The 19,044-nt window shown below is 41.1% G+C and overlaps 1 protein-coding gene across 3 annotated transcripts in view; it reads left to right on the plus strand.

Moving 5' to 3' along the window:
* pvrl2l (PVR cell adhesion molecule related 2 like) overlaps positions 1–19,044 on the plus strand; it is a 324,556-nt gene that overhangs the window by 142,240 nt on the left and 163,272 nt on the right. For all 3 annotated transcript variants that reach the window (XM_004572648.6, XM_076878934.1, XM_004572649.6), the window contains exons 4-6: positions 1,172–1,465; positions 4,159–4,276; positions 5,182–5,330. In XM_004572648.6, the coding sequence (XP_004572705.1) occupies positions 1,172–1,465; positions 4,159–4,276; positions 5,182–5,330 (561 nt within the window). The remainder of the gene's footprint in view (positions 1–1,171; positions 1,466–4,158; positions 4,277–5,181; positions 5,331–19,044) is intronic.

Below are 19,044 nucleotides of genomic sequence, written 5' to 3' on the forward strand. Positions count from 1 at the left end.
GAAAGGCTAAAGTTTGTTTTGCAAGTTAATAGTACCTTGTAATTTTATTCTCATGGATATTTGGTTGTTTATAACATTAAGGAACCAAATGGCACTTTTTAAAATTTAGAGCAGTGGAGTTTGCAGCAGAGATAAAGATTTTGTCTGTCCTTAGAGTGAAGGACTTCTTTCTTGAGCCATTTAATGAAAAGAAATCCACCGACGAGGACAGACAAAACAGAAGCCTCAGTGAATCAGGAGGCGATACGCTGTTTTTGGTAACTGCCTCACTTTTTCTTGATATGAAAAATCTTTCAATTTCAGCATGTCCATTACTGTCTCTCTGCATAGCCTACAGACACATAAAACAGATTTAAAGGCGTTTGGGGGGAATTTATGAAATCATATTGTGCAGTGCAAAATGATGCATGTTTGAGGTGAGTGGGTGTAACAAAACAAGGAAATTTCAAGACTTGACATCACAAAATAATGGAATTCGGTGATATTTGCTGATAGATTGATAGTGTAGCAGTTTGTTCTAAGAAGGGTAGGACGTTTTCATGGAAAATTGGCACTTTCTAGAAGTTCTATACAGTTTGACAAACCTAACGTTACAAAGATGGAAAGCAATTTCGTGCATTTTGCTGTTGAAACTACTAGTATGATTTTGGCTTCAATTCAATTGGGAATTACCAGCAAAGCAATTTTGGTGACAGTAACTCAAAACTGATTGTTTTATCCAAATAAAATTGACCATTTTCACACGGTTTTCATATCATATCATGGTATAAACATTATGATTCTTTATAACACTTGCATTGGCTGGTGTATGCGGTTTTACGGATCTATGTGTGTTTCCTCTTTCTGTCCCTATGAAGTGGACTGGCCCAGAGTCACACCAGAGGGCCTCCTGCTTCTCTCGGTATTTCATTACAGCCACAGTAGGATGCCACCACAGTATATATGCACAACAAACTGAACCACCTCCTCCTCTTATGCTTTCCCTGCCCTCCTCCCTCTTCTTCTCTCCCTGGGCCTCTTGTTTGATGTCCCTTTCCATTCACCGCCCTTCTTTTATCTTTCTCCCTGCACTGCCACTTTTCTTTTCTCTCTGTTTCCCCCTCCGTGCCTTCTGTCTTGGACTCTCCTACTTAACTCCCCCCCTTGTCTTTCTTATCTATCATCCCCCCAGCCAAGCCCAAGAATTCGGCCAATGGTGTGACTGTCCAAGCTGGCACCAAGTCGGTGGTGGTAGCCCGGTGTGAGGCAGCGGACGCCAAACCAGCAGCCACGATCGAGTGGTTGGCGCCAGTGGGAGGCAATCATTCGACCAGCACCACGAGCGGGCCAGACGGCACGGTGACGGTACGCAGCGAGTATCGGCTGGTCCCTACACCGGCAGACAACGGCAGGGAAGTGATCTGCAGAGTCAACCAGAAGACACAGAAGCAGCCTTGGGTTTACCCCATCAAGCTATCTGTGGAGTGTAAGGAAGACACACACATATATACACTCTTGAACAAAGCACTTAGAATTGTGTTCCCTAACGGGGTACTTTATTTCAATGATCACAAGACCAACTAAAGTTTTAAATAACTTGAAAGTGCATGCAATTTCAGACGCAGATCAGTGCTTTTCAAAGAACCTGGAGCCCTTAACTTTCACAGTCACTTGCAAGTGCTTTACCACTAACTGAGAGGCATTATATACTGTTTCTGTAATGCAGTGTTACTTGAATTCACGGCAGGGCCCCACTGGTGGGAACAACAAGGGGAAAAATTGCAATTGAAATAAAATTGACTAAACAGTAATTTTCTAGAGAAAATAAACAAATTGCCGACATTGCCATTGTCGAAATAGTATAGCAAACCTGCAGAATATGTGACAACACGTTTGGGATAGTGGTGCAAATGAACGCAGAAAGACTGCGAACTGCCTCGTGAATGCACATCATGATCTAACAAGGACAAGTTTTCGCTGACAGTATTTGTGTACTTGGAATTGATTAAATTACAGTGGTATATCATGTTGCAGTCCACTGCTGGAACTCTTTGCTGAATAACTGAGGTAATGAGCTTAAAACCAGCCAAAAGCAAACTCAGCCAAGGTTGGTTTATTCGGTATGTCTAACTGTACCACAAGATCCTTGGTTAGCAACTAATGCACCCAGCAGCCTGTTGCTTATATCCTGTTTTGGAGTGTAATCCTTTGCTGATAAAACTGTAGGATTTTGTGCACTATTAATTGTAGCATCCTTAATGGGCTCTGCGTTCATTGCTGGTTCTCCTTAGTTGTTAATTTATCAGCAGATTATGACAAATGCATGCACTTAGAAATCTTTAATTACATGCAATATGAGGACAGATGAAGCAGATGCGTATGGAAACTCAGAATGTTCAATCTGCAGTAAACCCAAACTGTACAGAGAGCGCTTAAGAAGTAAGATGAAGAAAATGCCCCCAAAGAATTTTCTTTAATTTGTCCTTTTAGGTCTTTTGGCCCTCGGGTGCATAGAAAAAAATCACAAACACACATTTTGCACACAAATAAGCACACACACACACACACACACACACACACACACACACACACACACACACACATTGCTTTAAATGAATCCATTAAATTCCATTCTAATTTGCATGGGATTAAAATATTACACAGGTTCAGCGTGGCTTTCAAGAGATTTAGGAATGCCGCCAGCATCGTCTCAACGGTGTGACCTTGCTGCCGGTTACTGCAAAGATGGAACAGATTGTCTTCTTTCGGCTTGGTTTTGTAATCTCTAAATTTTAGGTGGCATCCACACACAATCAAAGCGTGCATGTCAAATGTTGTTGAGAGAATTGTTGTTCTTACATGCACTTGTCTTACGAGGACAAGACCCCTGACTGTTCTGTGACATTCACAGTGATATGGCTGCAAGTCAAGCTTTTAAATTATCTTAACTACCTTTCAAGAAGTGTACATCTCAGTATGTACTGTATGCACGTGCCCAGATTTAGTATCTACAAGATGCATTTTCTTAAATAAAAAGCAAAAACACCTCCAGATATGTATATCTGTGGAAGTCCTGTACTGATCACTTGCAACCGTCTGTGATTTTTATCATAGCTTTTATTATGTCTGCATAAAGTTTTGAAGATTACTGCTGATAAAAAAAAGTGTTAGGTTCAAATAGCAATTGTCACTTTTCACTGACTTTACTTCCCAGGTTTGGCTACCTGTAACTTAATCCTCTGGCTGAAATGAAATTCAGGTTTAGGGGTTGCCTTTGTTGCATGGGATACTTTCAGCTGATGGGTATGTGCAAGTGGTCGCAAGAAAACTCTCAGGCAACAACCTACATAAGCAGGAGCAGTCCATTGAAGGGGATCCACCCATCCATCAGTGTTTTCTCTGCTTATTCAGTTCAGGAAATAGAGGTCACATTTCATCAAACAAGGTTTATGCTTTTTATGGAGTCGAGGAACTTTTTCCATCGTGCCCTGTTTGTGTGTACTTTATGTGTGTGTGCATGTCATGCACATGTAGTTCTTTTGAGGGGACACTCATTCATCTGTTTGAAATCCCAACTTAAACTTAATTCAAAGTAAATTTCAAGTAGAAGTAGCCTTTAGTGAGGAGTGGAAAAACATGTCCTTGTACTTAAAATTGGTGCTCGCAGAGATAGGAGACCTGCAGCAGGCATGCTCACACAGCGTGATTCCTCGCTGTGTTTGTGTTAGTTTAGTGATGGTGTGAAGGATCATGTCTCCTGTCTACTGTGTAACTCAGATCAGCTTTTATAGGTCAGCGCACTCTAGGAGGAACACACACATCACACCACACACTTACCATCCTGTCCTGCTTCTTCTTACTCTCATTGACACACTGTCCTCTCCTCACACCTATAGTCCTCTCACTTGCTTTTCTTTTTCAAACCTGAAGGGAAAGAAAGCCACAAGGAAGGCTTTTTTGAAATTTCCACACACACACAGCCTTCTTTGTGCTAAGATTACCTTGTTTTTTTTTTTTTAATGCCCTCTGGATACATGAGGATTAAATCTGAACTTGGTTTTTGTTTGTTTGAGTTCATGAAACTGATGCAAAACTTTAGAGCTGTTGCTATTTTCCAACATTTTTCTGTAATTTAAATGATTAAATTCAAAGTTATTGTGACTCTTTTCTGTGTTTCAGATCTACCCTCTGTGTCCATTGAGGGATACGACCACAACTGGTACGTTGGCCGTTCTGATGCCACGCTGGTCTGCCTGGCTAACGCCAACCCCGAGCCCACAACAATCACCTGGACTGCGTAAGGGTCACACTTAATCCATCAGGATATCTGGGATGCTTTTTGTCTTATTGCCTTCTGCTTTTATTTACATTTTACTCCTAACCTTCTTGTAAATTGGGTTTTAGTTGTAATCCCTGCAGAAATGTGCCTGACAATCTTCTTTTTCGCTGTAATGGTAGTTAAGGGCAAATGGTGAGCCAGGTGGTTTTTTGAAGGCCTGTTTGCCTGGTTGTTTATCAGCAACATTACACAGAAACTTCTCCGAGAGGAAGAATATGGGCAAAGGAAAAACCCACTAAATTACGTACAGATCTGGAACTTTTTCATTAAAATCACAAAACTGGGGCACTGGCCTTGGCAGAGGATGTTTCTTTGCCATGCTTTGGCAAAATATTTTTTTTAAGTAGACATTCAAATGCTTTTGTGTTTTTTAAAAAAAGAAAAAAAAGTCGTTCTGATGGACAGATGGCTTGCTTTCTCTTTATGAATATTGAGCAGGGAGACAGAATGGCTGTTCGCATGATTTTTCACACATTACTGCCATCTTTGAATATTGCAGCAACAAACCATGTTCCTCAAACCACATTTTCTGTCTTTTCCCATTTTTTCTGTTTTTTTTTCTTTATTCTCCTTCTTTCTTTCATGATTTTGTCTTTTCAATTTTCCCCCTCATCTTATTTATCCAATTTCTCCAAATATATGACCTCGTCACTGCTTCCTTTTCGTCCCCACCGTCTCGTCTCGTCTTTTCTTGTTATCCCTGATTTACACAATGACTTACTTCTCCTGCTTTACTTCTTCATTACTTTTTTCCATTCCTCTCTGCTCTGATCCTTTGTGATCTCACCAAAAACCTGTACTCACGACCTCACTTTTATGTCCTCCCTGCTTCGCCTTCCTTCTCATCTTTTCCCCATCAACAGGGCTTCTGGTCCTTTGCCAGAAACAGTGGTGGTGGAGGGCAACAAGCTGACAGTGAGGAAGGTGGATGATGCTGTCAACACCACCTTCATCTGTGAGGTCAAGAATCGGCTCGGGTCCAGCAGGAACCAAATCACCACTGTTGTCATTGGTGAGTCTATTAACACAGTGACAACACACACACAAACAAGCACACACGCCTTGTATATGTGTGGACGTTTGCACAAATGAAATGGAAATCCATGTATATTTACCAGTCAATATGATGAATACACACTGGTGACCCAACACAATACTCCATCACACCCAGCAGGAATACAGCAAACAGCATGTGATCACTGCTTGCACACACATACACTCACATACACACACACACACACACTGTGAGCCATGCTAGTTCCCTGACAATATTCCACATTGTCCCAGTGCACATATGCATGCACATATAGTCTCATACGCCTCTTCCGGTGGATGGATACACTTGCAGACACGCATGCACAGAAACATACATTTCTCTCTCACCCATGCACACATTCTGGGATCAGAGCTGATCTGAGAGCTGCAGGGATGCTGATCTCTCTCAGTCTTCACATCGGATTGTTTTTTTTTAAATGTTTTCCTCCTCACTGGCCAAATTTTAGCGAGGCACAGTGGAGGCCTTTGATTGACCCTTTCCCCACAGCAGGGCCAAAATGCAAGACAAGGGCCGGTGTTTATAACCTCCGATCGAAAGCACTCTCTTGAAACTGAACTTTGCACGGCTACACTGCAGCGGGAATCTGTAGCTCTGCTGGATGCAAATTCAAAGTGAATTGTGGTGTATGATAGGCCCTTCTACAAGAGTTTTGGCCCTGCAGTGGATGCAGCGGTGCTGGGATTGTTGGACGATTCCCAGATTCTTTCAAGGGGTTCAAGTTGGTGTGAGCCAGTTTGCCCAGGTTTGGTTTTCTTCTTGTTTTTCTTTTTTTGTTTAGTTTTTTCTTACCTTTTCCTTTCATTGCATTTTTTTTGACTAACACTTACTAAACAAGGGAACTGAGTCGTTCACATTTTCTTTCCTCTTTCACCTTTGAATTTCTCCTTCTGGTAACAGTATAATGGTGGTGTCTGCATGCAGTCTTGATCTTTCTGCTGGGTCTTGACTTTTGACATTTACCAGTGAGATGATTTGGTCACTGTTGCCACGACTTTCGGTCACAGTTTCTTCTTCTACCCCCCCCCTGCCTTCTGATGCTTCAATATACGAATCCTACACACATGCACACACCTCTAAACTCACAAGCACGCAAACACAAACCCAGGAACAAGTCTGGATGTTGAAATGCCTCATTGCACGTCAGCGGGCAGGCCTCAAATCTTGTTAGTGTCATTTTAATCACTGTGTGTGTGTGTGTGTTTCTACAGTGCACTCCACACTGACTGCTTGACTGGTCAAAATGTTTTTCTTTCTTCCTTCCACATTTTTTTTTAGAAGAATTTGTTAGCATAATCACCATGTGGAGCTTTACAACAAAGGAAGAGAAAACATAAAGAACAAAAATCATACACTCTTGCCAAAAGAGAGTGTGAAAACTACATTTAGAAAATCCGTGGGAAATCGGAGAAGAAGATTGGAATTGTTTCCTCTGAGAAAAAAGATTCTTTGTAGCCAGACGGTGCGCTGGGAGTGTGGGAGGTTCAGAAGTGGCTAAGCTGCTACTGTTCTTGCTCGAAGCATAGCATTGAGACTGACTCAAAGTATCACGGAGGGTATACTTTCCCCTACTAGCACACACACACACACACACACGCATAATACACATAAAATAAGAGTTAACGCTCTAAAATCCTTTACAGACACAAGTAAAACCTTCACGCTATCCGCACACACTTTAAACTCTTTGAGGACAGGCAAATGTTTCATCTTTCTAAGTAACTGACATCAAGCCCAGACTTTGTGATGGTTAAATGTGTCCTTGGTGTTTCAGGGTTTGCCTGTTTTCGACAGCAGCAAAACAGCTAGATGATATAAAGTAACAAAGCGACTTAATCTCTCATTTTTGGAATGCTTACTTATAGAATTTGAGTCCAGCTCTCAGAAGAAAAAGGCTTTTTGTTTGACTGCTTAGTTCTCCTCCCTTTTCTGCAACGTGACTGCTTGTGATGAATTATACAACTGAAGTAAAACTCAACAACGTGTTGATAGAATTTGACAGAGAACAGCCAAAGTGTCCTTAAACACCGTGGAAAATTCCCTTTTTTTGGAAAATGCGCATTCCATTGTTTCCACACAGGTCCAACATATCAGCTCAAGAATTTTCAGGCATCAGACATAAATCTTTGAAATGCATTTCATTTCAATGTCGTTCTTTACAACTGCTGGCCTATAATCAATAGGAGCTGGCAATGAAAGGAAAAAATGTCCTGCGCTTCTGAGTTAGACCATCTCATCAAAACCCCATAAATGACTTCGGCTGTCCAATCAAGGTTAAAGCACCTAAATTAAGGACTGAATTAGAATTGCAATCACAGTCACTGATAAACCAAAACTAAAGCCTTAACGTCTGCTGGAGGTTTTCTACCTATCTAGCTTCTACAGTGTGACAGAATGATACAGAGGAAGACCTGTTATCAACAATAACATTTATCTGATAAAGCAAATAAATGATAAAACTGCCACAGCTTATCTGGGGAAGAGTGTTTACTTCTGTGTACTTCTGAAAGCTTTGATTAAATTATGTAAGTGTATAAGGCATTTAACAAAGGTGGAACTTATTTAATACATTTTATTTATTGAATTAGAAAATGGAGCCAGATCATCCAGCACCTGGTTGTGAACTGACAGTTTTAAGCCCAGACTTTGAGATGGTTAAATGTGTCCTTGGTGTTTCAGGGTTTGCTTCTTTTCCACAGCAGCAAAACAGCTAGATGATATAAAGTAACAAAGCGACTTAATCTCTCATTTTTGCAACGTTTACTTATAGAATTTGAGTCCAGCACTCAGAAAAAACATCTTTTTGTTTGACTGCTTAGTTCTCATCCCTTTTCTGCAACGTGACTGCTTGTGAGGAATTAAACAACTGAAGTAAAACTCAACAACACACCATCAGGCATGAGCATGTTCAGTGATCTTTCTATGCTTATAATACTTTATATAAATATAAAAGTAATTTATGATTAAATCTTTGCCCCTTCAAGACACTGTGGCATTTATGAATATTGGCATTGTAAATGACATCAAATAAGCTCTTATTTGTGGTGAAAGCAGGTGAATCATGAACTGTAATGAGTCTTCTTCACTCCACCAGGTCTGTCATCAGATCCACGGCCCAGTGAATATTTCAATTTCTGTTCTTTTGCATTGGCCCAATTCGAAAAGAACCCTACCGGGAAAAGTCACAGCACTCCAGATGGCCAGTCTGCCACTGGTAGTGAATTACAACAGGAATGGATCATTTGATTCACCTTTGTAAAAATCATCAGCAAACATTCGGCTCAATGACCGATTCACCGACATGTGAGTGGCTAATGAAAGCACACACCGAGAGTTGAACCACTGACTCTAGTGAGCTAATTAATCATGCTATGAGCAAAACATGATACTGTCAGTCTGATATGGTTTGAATCAAGCGATTTAACTTCCAGTGCTTTCAAATTTATGTGCAACTCGTGGTTTTCAGTAGGGAAATCATGCAACAGTGTGATATTCACCTTAATTATATGTTGGAGTGGTGTTCCTTTTTATACCGCCGGTATTTATGAAAAACACAAACCTCGGTGTTCCTTTTTGCCTTTCATTTTATACAGCTTCACGGTAAAACTCGTCCAATCATTCAACAATTACACCTTGCGCTGAGACATTTTTGGCATTAAATTGTGATTTCTCTCTAGTGACCCGTATCAACATGCATTTATTGAGCCAATTAGTTCAGCTCAGGCTACAGGTTTAGTCAAGGAAGGAGACCATTACAAGTAACCCTTTCACCAACGAGGTTGGCCGTATCAAAGGTCAGCGCAGTTATCGAATGCTGTGGAGGCTGGAGCCGTAATGAATTAAATTGTGGTTTGGTATGTTGTGATATAGCTAAACTGTGCTATACAGATACTTCACATTGTGACTCCAAGCTATAGCTATATTTAAAGAACTTCTACAGCATTTCTATAGTAGAGGTTTTACTGACTGTTGTTGAATTTATTAGGCATCATGTATTTTAAATTATTAAATCAGAGCGATACTGATTGTTGTTCTGCAGCTTGTGCTCTATTATTACAAATTCACCACTTGCCACTTGTGGCAGAAGCCAGTTCCAGTCTCTCAGCATGAGTTGTAAACCGTTTGGCATGGAAGACCCCAGCTTCCCATAATGTAACAGTTAATATCCCAGGCACTCTGTGTACACGGGCTCATAACGCCCTGCTAATTTCCCCGCTGAGAACTGTTAACATCTTTTCTCTGTTCTGCTAAATGGTAGATGAAAGTATCATGCTGTCTCGCTTTTCTGCTGCCGTCAAGCAGCCGTCACGTGTCGTGATGTCCCACAGCCTCTGTTGCTTGGAGAAGGATGGAGATGAGCTGTATTGTGGTAGAATTGGCTGTATATAAAAGATCGACTTGATTCTGGGAAAGTGAAGGAAATTTTGAAGTGATTTAAACCTGCATTTCTTTTGATTGTGACATTAAACTACCTCTCACTTTAAGAACTCAGCTCTCGATAGTTAGCTTGGTGCCTTACTTATTCCGAAATGATGCTATTTTTTGTAATTTCGTATACTATAGTCCCTTGTGAAATGTGAAAGGGACCTCTCGCTGATAGGATGCTACTTTATGAGCCTCGATAGGATAGGTTCATGTTTTAAATGCAGTCTGGATGGACTGTATAAGAAAGACCACAGTGATGGGGAAAGGGAAGTGAGGCAAAGGGAAAGGGGTTGGAGAAAGGAAGGAAAGAAGGGGGGTCAAGACGAGTTGAAAGAAGAGCTTGAACTACTTGGAGGCATTTTGAGAGCCGTAATAAACACGGACACCCACACACAGCACACACTCTCCTGGCCCATTTCCCTCTCATCCATCTTAAGCTCTCAGGAATAAATGTTACTGTCATACAGCTCGAGATTTTTGTTTTTCGCTGATGAGAGTCAAGTGTGTAGAGCATCCCCCCGCCCAATATCCGCAGAGACTGATACACACAACTAAACACGCACACTCCAGCCCCACCCTGCATCCCATCCGTCAACATGCACATGATGCCAGCTATGCATGGCTTGCTTGGTTGCCACTGCGCCAGCTGGATCTGCCCAGTGCACCGTGCCCAGAGAGGAGAGTGGGAGACGGTATTGGCAGGAAAAAAAAAAAAAGATTGGCTTGGGGGCGGGGGTATGAGTTGGGGTGGGCAGTAGAATAAAGACAGCATGATTGCAGAAGGGCTCGAAACCGAGATAGAGGCAAGTGTTTGGGGCGAGGACGCTGTGATGGGGAGGTACAGACGGAGGTAACAGCAGGAGGAGAGTGGCAGGAAAGTCCTCCTAGGACTCTGATGGCTTCTGGTCCAGTCTGAAAGAGTGAGCTGGCAGGAGGCTGTGACCCCCTCTGTCCTCTATCCCTCAGCCCATCACTCCACCTCCCACACCCCCCCATACAAAAAAGTCCTTTCATGGGGGAGTCCAGCTGGCAGTGGGCTGGGGGCGGTTGTTGCTGTTCAACACACACACACACACACACCCTCATATTCACACCCTTATACACATTTATACACACAGTCACATCTGAGTGGACCAGTGGAGAAGCATTTCCTGGATCGCCTGCAGCAAGTGAGATAGCCGTCCACTGGAAAGATACATACTCACTGTGCAGACACATCACATACACAACAATGTTTTACACATGCACACACAGACAAATTGGACCGTGGCGCTCTGTGCATAAAGTAATCAGACGATCTGGCCATAGGGGAAAATGCTGGCACCAACTCTCTATGACATAAAGCCTGGGTTAACCTCTGTACAAGCTAAATGAATCACACATAGGTTTGAATCACACATTCAAAGATTAGGTACAGGTTAAGCAAAGGAATTGTTGTAATGAAGTGTTTTATATTAAAGATGAGTACTGTACAAATTTTGCATTATAATCTCAACAGCAGCCTGGAAAAAAGTCGTACATCTTTTTATAATGATTTAAAGGCCCTTCTATTCAACCTTGGAAATTAGTGCCTTAAATGCTGTGATGCATTGCACTGCAAAATTACTGTGCTGTTCTCCCTGTAAAAATGTAGTGTTAAATAGAAAATGAAGAAAAAAATACTGAACATTTTCTTTTCCATGAGTCTCAGTGGCCAGCGAGACTTCAGATAGCTTGGTTTTATTCCCTTCATTATCATCATCATCATTCACAAAGATAACAGGAAACACGAAGAAAGGAAGATGCTCAGACAAGGACTTTATTTGTGGCTCTTCAGCCTTTTTAACAATGAGGACACACATTTTGTTCCAGCAGCTAATAAATTTGGGGGTAACTCCAGGACTCTCTCATTGGATTAGAGATTTTCTAGCTGATCTTCTGCAGAAAGTCCGTATTAATCATGTTTATCTGGTGAAACCATTGTTGATATGGCAACCAATCTTTGGTATGTGTTATCCCCATTGTTGTTTTTTTTAAATATGACATAGAGCTACAGGTCATGTTGCTGATTGCAGCAAAATGGAACAACCTCCACAGGATTTTCAGAACAATCATTAGTTGGCAACAAACCTCATTAGATAAGTTGCCATTTGAGGGAAGCCTAGTCCATTGTTGCTGACCTACAACAGCCTCTTTGTTCTGATTTTAAATGCCCTCAGAACATCATTATGGGATGCCTCCACTAAAAAGGTGCCTGAGCGATCATTTGTGCCAAACGCAATCAGCGCACTGAATAATAAGACGAGGCAGGCACAGTGAAATAAACCTCATCAGATGACCTGACTATCGAAGTTGCCAATAATTTGTTGCTGATCAGTCTGTTGATTAATTATTTAACTATTTCAGAAGAGAGAAAAGTGGAAGGTTAATGCCCAACCTTTAGCCTCTGTCTTTAGTGCCACATGTATCTGAGGCTCTCGTAACTGTACAGAGGAGCATCTCTGTAGTATGTGATACACTATGCATCTCAGGCTTTGGTAAAGTAAGTAAAGACTTAAACCCTTAAACTGTCCTTCCAGCTCTTTGGGGCCTCCTGTATAGCTGATGTCTTGCTGCAGTAACAGACAGAGAAAGACCGCCTGTTTAGACTTCTAGTAAGATCTTATCTAATCTTCATGCCTTGATTAAGCTGATTCAGTTTCACTTAATTTGCACCCGAGGGTATAAAACTATAGCGTTGAAAAGAACAACACTCCTTCCTAGAGAACATCTTGTAGCTGTGGGAGGTGTGGATGAAAAGTTCAGTTGTGGTTTGTGCTTGGACTAGATAATTGCCTACTGCTTTACAAAGCTGGAAAACTGAGTGACTGAGATGGGGACGTGTGGCAGTATTCAGTGATTAAATACATATACTATTTTGTAAGAAAATCCTTTGCTTGCTTTATTTAGTCTTGAAGCTTCAGAGAGATTTCCCTATTGGATGATTTAGCTTGGCGTTGTTTCTTCTCCAAGTAGTTTGTGGAAATTTGTGCACCTTGCAGTTTCTTTGTTTTTACCTTATTATTATCACGACCTGTCTGTGACTGGCCTGTCTGCTTCAAAACATACAGCTGTGATTTATCACTGGTTCTGTCAAAATTGCAAGAAAAAAAACAAACAGAGCTGTCAGAGCTCCACTGCAAGACAGCGTGGTATGTCTGCGTGTGACTATTAAGAAATGTGTCTCCCAAAGCAAGATGTGCCTAAAATAATAACACATTCTACATCATTTGTTTTTTTCACCGAGAACAAAAAGTATGATGTTAGAGAAGCATTAACGAGAAGATTGCACTTGTCCTAAAGTGCTTTAAATAAAATAAAAACATTTTACAAGGCAGCAAGAAAAAGCAGAACAGAAACAGAAAGTCTTTAAAAGTGACTGATCTTTTCTGCCAGGTCGTTCGACAGCTGAGAGTCATTGTGATGTATGAACAAATTTAGTTTTGCTCAAGCGAAGTTGTAAAATTGTTTGATTTTTAAATAAAAGCAAGATGGATAAAAGGTTTAAATACAACAACAAAACGCAGTTTGTTCATATCCTCGACGTAATCAAGTATAATTAATGTCCATGATGTGAAAATTCATTTAGGATTTCACTGTGACTTTCAGACTTGGTAATTACTGATCTCCTATCACTTGTGTTTTTCTAACACCTCAGATGAATCTTGGCAGTAACACGGGGAGTCATTTAATCTAGATGAGCTTCATTTCCACTCTGAAATCATTTTACAGTTGAGCTCAATTTCCCAAAAATATATATGTGTGTGTGTGTGTGTGTGTGTGTGTGTGTGTGTGTGTGTGTGTGTGTGTGTGTTATTTTCCTGGACAATCAGAAACAAAGCCAAAAAGATCTGATAAAAACTTCCAGAAAGCTGAGAGAGAACCCTGCTTTCGCGCCCTCAGAGTGACTGCTGGGGCCGCAGCCATGCAAGGGTAACGTCTGTCAGGGAGATAAGAGCTGAGGAGAAGGCCTTCAGGCTATGGCTTATCACACACATACCTGGAGGGAATACACAAACACACACATACGCCTAGGGCAGGGGTGAGAAGTCTTTCACATAGAGAGATTTGAGTTGGGGGGAGGTTTATATCTCACCTCTGTATCACTGGGCACCCGACAGCTGTAACTTTAGTCTGTTTCTCTGTCTCAGAGCAGGATGACCTTCCAGACAACAGATTACCACCACCAGTGTGGGGCCTCCAAGAAACAGAGACTGTGAAACTGTGAATTTCCACTGCTACATATTTGTTGTCTATGACTAGAGCTTTTTGTGTGACTGACCCAAGGCGATCAGTGGAAAAGGTTACTGTGAAGTTTGTAATAATTGAACACTGGTGTAAAATCGTCGTATCTCCTGTTCGTAGAGTTTCGGCGCTCAATGGCAGACTTTTGTAGAGCCACAATGACCTTAGGACTCAAAGGAGGCTATCCCACGAAACGTATTGGTGTAATTTGTCGTTTTAACTTTTTCAGAAAGATGTTGGGCTAACAGCATTCTTCTAATGTTTTTTAAAAAATTATATTATAACACAGTTATACTCCATTTGTTCTCTGGGGGCCAATCAAGTTTCACTTTGACAACTTGACCATTTTCTGCCTCACTAAGTAGGGATGGGAATGATCAGAATTTAATGATTCCAATTCCATCATCAATATCACATATCAATTTTATTCCTTATCGATTCTCTCTGGCTCCGCTTTGAGAGTCACCACCATCGCTAAGCAGTATATCAAAGACATTAGACATTAGATTGCTTTAGTGTTTCTATGTAAAATGACCAAAACACATCATCTCATAATTACCAGTTATAACAATATAAACCTATAGGCTACAGTCCAACACCAAGAAAATGTCCATATGTCCATATCCACGCTTTACACTGTGCTATTATTTTCATCCTCTGGCACATTAACTGAAATCAGCTGATTTTAGCGCAAGTGCAAGTAGAGATTAACAATTGGTTCTCGATTCCCATCCCTGTCACTAAGTTTCCAGTTAATGTTCAGCTGTAACCAAAGCCATTCCCAATGACATGCAGTAGCAGCTATTAAACAGAGTGAAATAAGGTATTTGCCTCTTAGGTTTAGTGTCAGTTCTTGTGTCAAACTAATATAGTTTGGCAATTTTTTATGAATTTCATAAGATAAGGGAAATGCATTTAATTTATTTAGATTCAGTCATTGAGGACTAACCCTTATTTTCACTGAATTTTCACTAAAATATTTTTCTTTGTTCATTAACCGGCCCCTGACCTGCTGTAATGCTTAGAAAATGGCCCCTGGCAACACAGGTTTAGCATCCCTGAGTATTGTGAAGAATGCCAAGTAAAACTGAAGCACAGAGTATTCGACAGCAGCCTGTAGTAAATGCTGCATAACAGACCTTACATTCAGTTTAATATATAATCAGTTGGTGCCAAAGCAACTAATAAACTTTAACGTAGTGTGGCTAAAAAGCATTTTGTATTTTGAGCTCTACATAAAGTGACAGTCATAACAGAAGAAACAGAAAAGGGGAAAATTGTGAGCAAGCAAGTAAATCACAACACATAAGTGAGCAATTATCTGCTCTGTCTCTTGCAGTTATCGAATATTATATGTGTATATATAATGTGGAGACTAATTACGCCTCTCCAATGCAATGCAGAGGCTGCTCTTGCTCAGTAGGATGTTTATACAACTGTGTGGGAGTAGACTTTCTGACATGCTGGCAATTAAAATGTTTATTATTATTCTTTGGAGGCAGTGTGCTCTTTAAATGCAAAGGTTTGGTATAATTTCATTAAAGTAAAAAAACTTACTCTACTACTATGAAAAGTGGAGATGCACCATCCAAGTTAGAGCAGAGTGGAGGCCAAGAATCAAGCATTAAGATCTCATTGCAGCGTAATAACTCTCTGTGTCTGTAATTCATTTAACATAATGTAAGTATAGCACAGTGCCTCTTGTTCCTCTCTATGTAGTGCAAGACAACAGCATTGGAATGATAATAGATGTGTTTTTGAAGCAGGAGGGTAGGTAGAGACATGAGGGCTTTTAACCAAAAGGTCAAAAGTTTAGTCCCAACATCAGCCTGTGAGCATGTGCCAGCAGCTGCATGGCCTTTCCAAGGTACTGCATCTCCACTCCCTCAGTGTGTCTGTAGACACTGGTTAGAACTAAAATGTCAAACATATCCATGTAAACTCCAATGCTGAATTACAGGCAGAACATCAGAAATGAAACTCTAGTATATTACATGGGAAATGTAGCAAAAAAGCATTTAAAACAAGGTCTCTGGTCCAAAGAGTTTACCATTCAGTAAAACTATAATTAACAAAAGTGGGTAGAGTGATATTTAGGAAAATTCTTGTTCTGTGTTGTAGGTACAAAAATGACACCTAATTAGGATTAGGCCTGTAATTAGCTTAAAATACTAACATGGAGCATAATGGCTGTAAATTTGTGAGAGTGGCTGTGTGGTACAGGAACAAATTAGCAGAATTAACAGAGGGATTAGGCCTTTGATTAACTGAAAATGAACCAAAATAGGGTTCAAAAGGTGAAAACACAGAAACTGAGAGGATGCTGGTGCCACAGACTAAAAAGTGTTGTTATTCCAAGTCTCACTGCTAGATTATTTTCTGGGAAGCAAGCCAAGAATTTAGTGTTACACTCTTAGCTGTCTGCGGTCCTGTTTTTTGTCCTTCAAGACAGTGACAAAGAATAAAACTGAGATGCCACATTTTTCAACAACGGAGGTTTTTTGGCGGTTCTTTTCACAGACGCAACAGCATCGCTTCCTACAGGTGGTGTTTGTGTTTTGTTCCCTGGAACAGGCAGGAGTCAGACGAAAGCCACCGCCAGCTGAGATTAAGCAAGCGTCGAGTTGTGAATAAGAAAAACTGTTTAAAATTGTCTGGAATTATTCTTCCATTTCTGTGCTCCTGTGATGTAACTCTTTAACATTTGTTGCAGATAAAAAAGCTTTCCCACTGTGTTGTTTAAAAGTTTTTTTTCCCATTTTTTAAAATTCTACTTAATTGATATTACATGACCCTGTTGGCCAGTTTTGAAGCGTGTGATATGTCGACGAGACTTTCTCAGGATTACAGTATTTCATTCTTAGCTTTGAAGTGACCAGTGTGTGGACTTGGCTAGCTGAAATGTTAATGTTGTTCTTTAAAGGAGCCACTTGTGGTTAAATTCCAGTCAAGAACCTTCTCTTAATTGAATTCCAATCAGCTAATCTCCATCTCGACTTTGAAATAGATCCATCTGATCGAAACGGGTACATTATTGATATGAGTCAGAGTTGGAAAAGAAGCCGAGGGGCCGAAGGGGTTGAGTGTTGTGTGGTATGTGGTTTAAATATTTTAAAATGGGGTATTCGTTTTTTTACCTGAATATTTCACGCTTGGGGCCCGCGTGGGTTGATGCAGTCAAGACTTTCCCTTTTACTACAGCAGTCAAAAGAGAAGGGTGAGCTCATTGAGCGAGCTGAGCCAAGCCAGGCACTGCTGGTTTCAATCAGGGAGAGGCAGCATGTGGGTGACCCTTGAATGCACAAACGAGCACACGCTTACACATGCTCATGATGCACTGTATCCACCTCCCCTGGGCTTTTATCCCATTTCTTCGTGTCTCGCTTTTCAGTGTTTGTGGGTTTCTGAATCTCGCGTCCAAATCCAAACTTCTTCAGCTGTCTGGCTCCAGGCAAAATTACATGTAATAGTTGACTAAATACATTTCAAATAATGTATACAGCACATCATGAATATCACCCATAGCCTGTGTGCTCTATATACACCGCTGTGGATTTTTGTGGTACAAATCACCATCCTGCGATTTAAATGCACAAGCCCACAGTGTACTTATGTTTCGTATCTGCTTCGGCACACACGTTTATTTTGTTTTATTTTGTTATATGCACATTTGCTGTTGCACAGGCTCATTCTTCACTGGACTCAGGGTCAGATGTTACCTGCAACTGAAGCTTGGTGAGGGAGCAGTTCATGATTACCTCTGTGCTTCTGCGGCTGCTTTCTATTTCAATGTTAAAGACCCTGGGCCACAACTCAGCCACTCTCTTAGCTTTGTTTTTTTTTTTTTTTTTTTTTCCATTTTTTAATGCAGTTCATTCCTGCACACAGGTGCCGATAGTCACAAGAATACACACACGTGCACAGACACTTACATAAGCAGATAGAGCGCATGCACATACACACACTGACAAACTCCATCGAGACAAACACAAGCATGCACAGACACACAAATACTTGCAGAAGATCCAATTTGTGTTGAGGGCTTAGTCACTTTTCTCATTTCTCTCAGCGTTGCAACTGTGGGCTATTCCCTTCTGGCATGACGCATCCAAAAAGCTCAATAAACCGCCCATCTCGCTCTCCTCGTGTGTATGTGTGTGTTTATTTTTGTGTGTTTGTAATAATGAGCCAGACAGACTGGGTAGTGTCTAATCCTGCAGACCAGCTCACTGTCTTTCAATTAGCTAGCAGGGCTTGTTCAAGGCCAGGCTGGGTCAGACGGCTATCACAAACTGAAGCTAATCCACTATGAACTGATCAATGCAGAGAGAGGGAGAAGGTGTGGGAGGTTAACAGGGAGCGAGAGAAGGAGGGGTGTAAGGTTAGACGATTTGCATATAGACCTCTAGGCAGGTAAATGAAGGCAGGAAAGAGGAAATGAAGGGAAAACTGACCAGAGAAAATGAAGAGGGCAGGAGAGGATTGAAAAAGCTCAGTAAGTGCTGCATACGGACAATGGTCATCAGGCCAGAACTTAGTACTCAGCATCAAAAATTGATTCTTCATCCTCCTGCATAGCTTGCTACCTGTCTGATTGTATTCATGATCAATTGTAGCAAAATAATAGCCACAAAAATGGCAGCCATAGTAGAGTTGTACCTTGGGCGCTGTGACATTTTAACAATTGTATTTCTTAAAGCATTGAACATCCATGAATATATCTTGATGTCTGCTCTCACAACGAGATATACCATAGTCGTTAATCAGGTCTGCAGTGCAGGATAATATTGCTGTCTTGGTGTGTACATTTAAGTTTAGTGCCCCTGATCATATTCATGGACAGAGGTGGACAGGGAGAGCTGGATCTATCTGAACTGAGCAAAAGTATGCAAGCACACACTGGTTTCCTTTCCCCTCGTTCACCTTTGCTATTTCTCTCTGCTCTCTTGGGCCCCTTTAAACCCCCCCCCCCCCCCCCCCCCCC

Source organism: Maylandia zebra, linkage group LG22 (assembly GCF_041146795.1).
Source record: "Maylandia zebra isolate NMK-2024a linkage group LG22, Mzebra_GT3a, whole genome shotgun sequence".
NCBI lineage: Eukaryota > Metazoa > Chordata > Actinopteri > Cichliformes > Cichlidae > Maylandia > Maylandia zebra.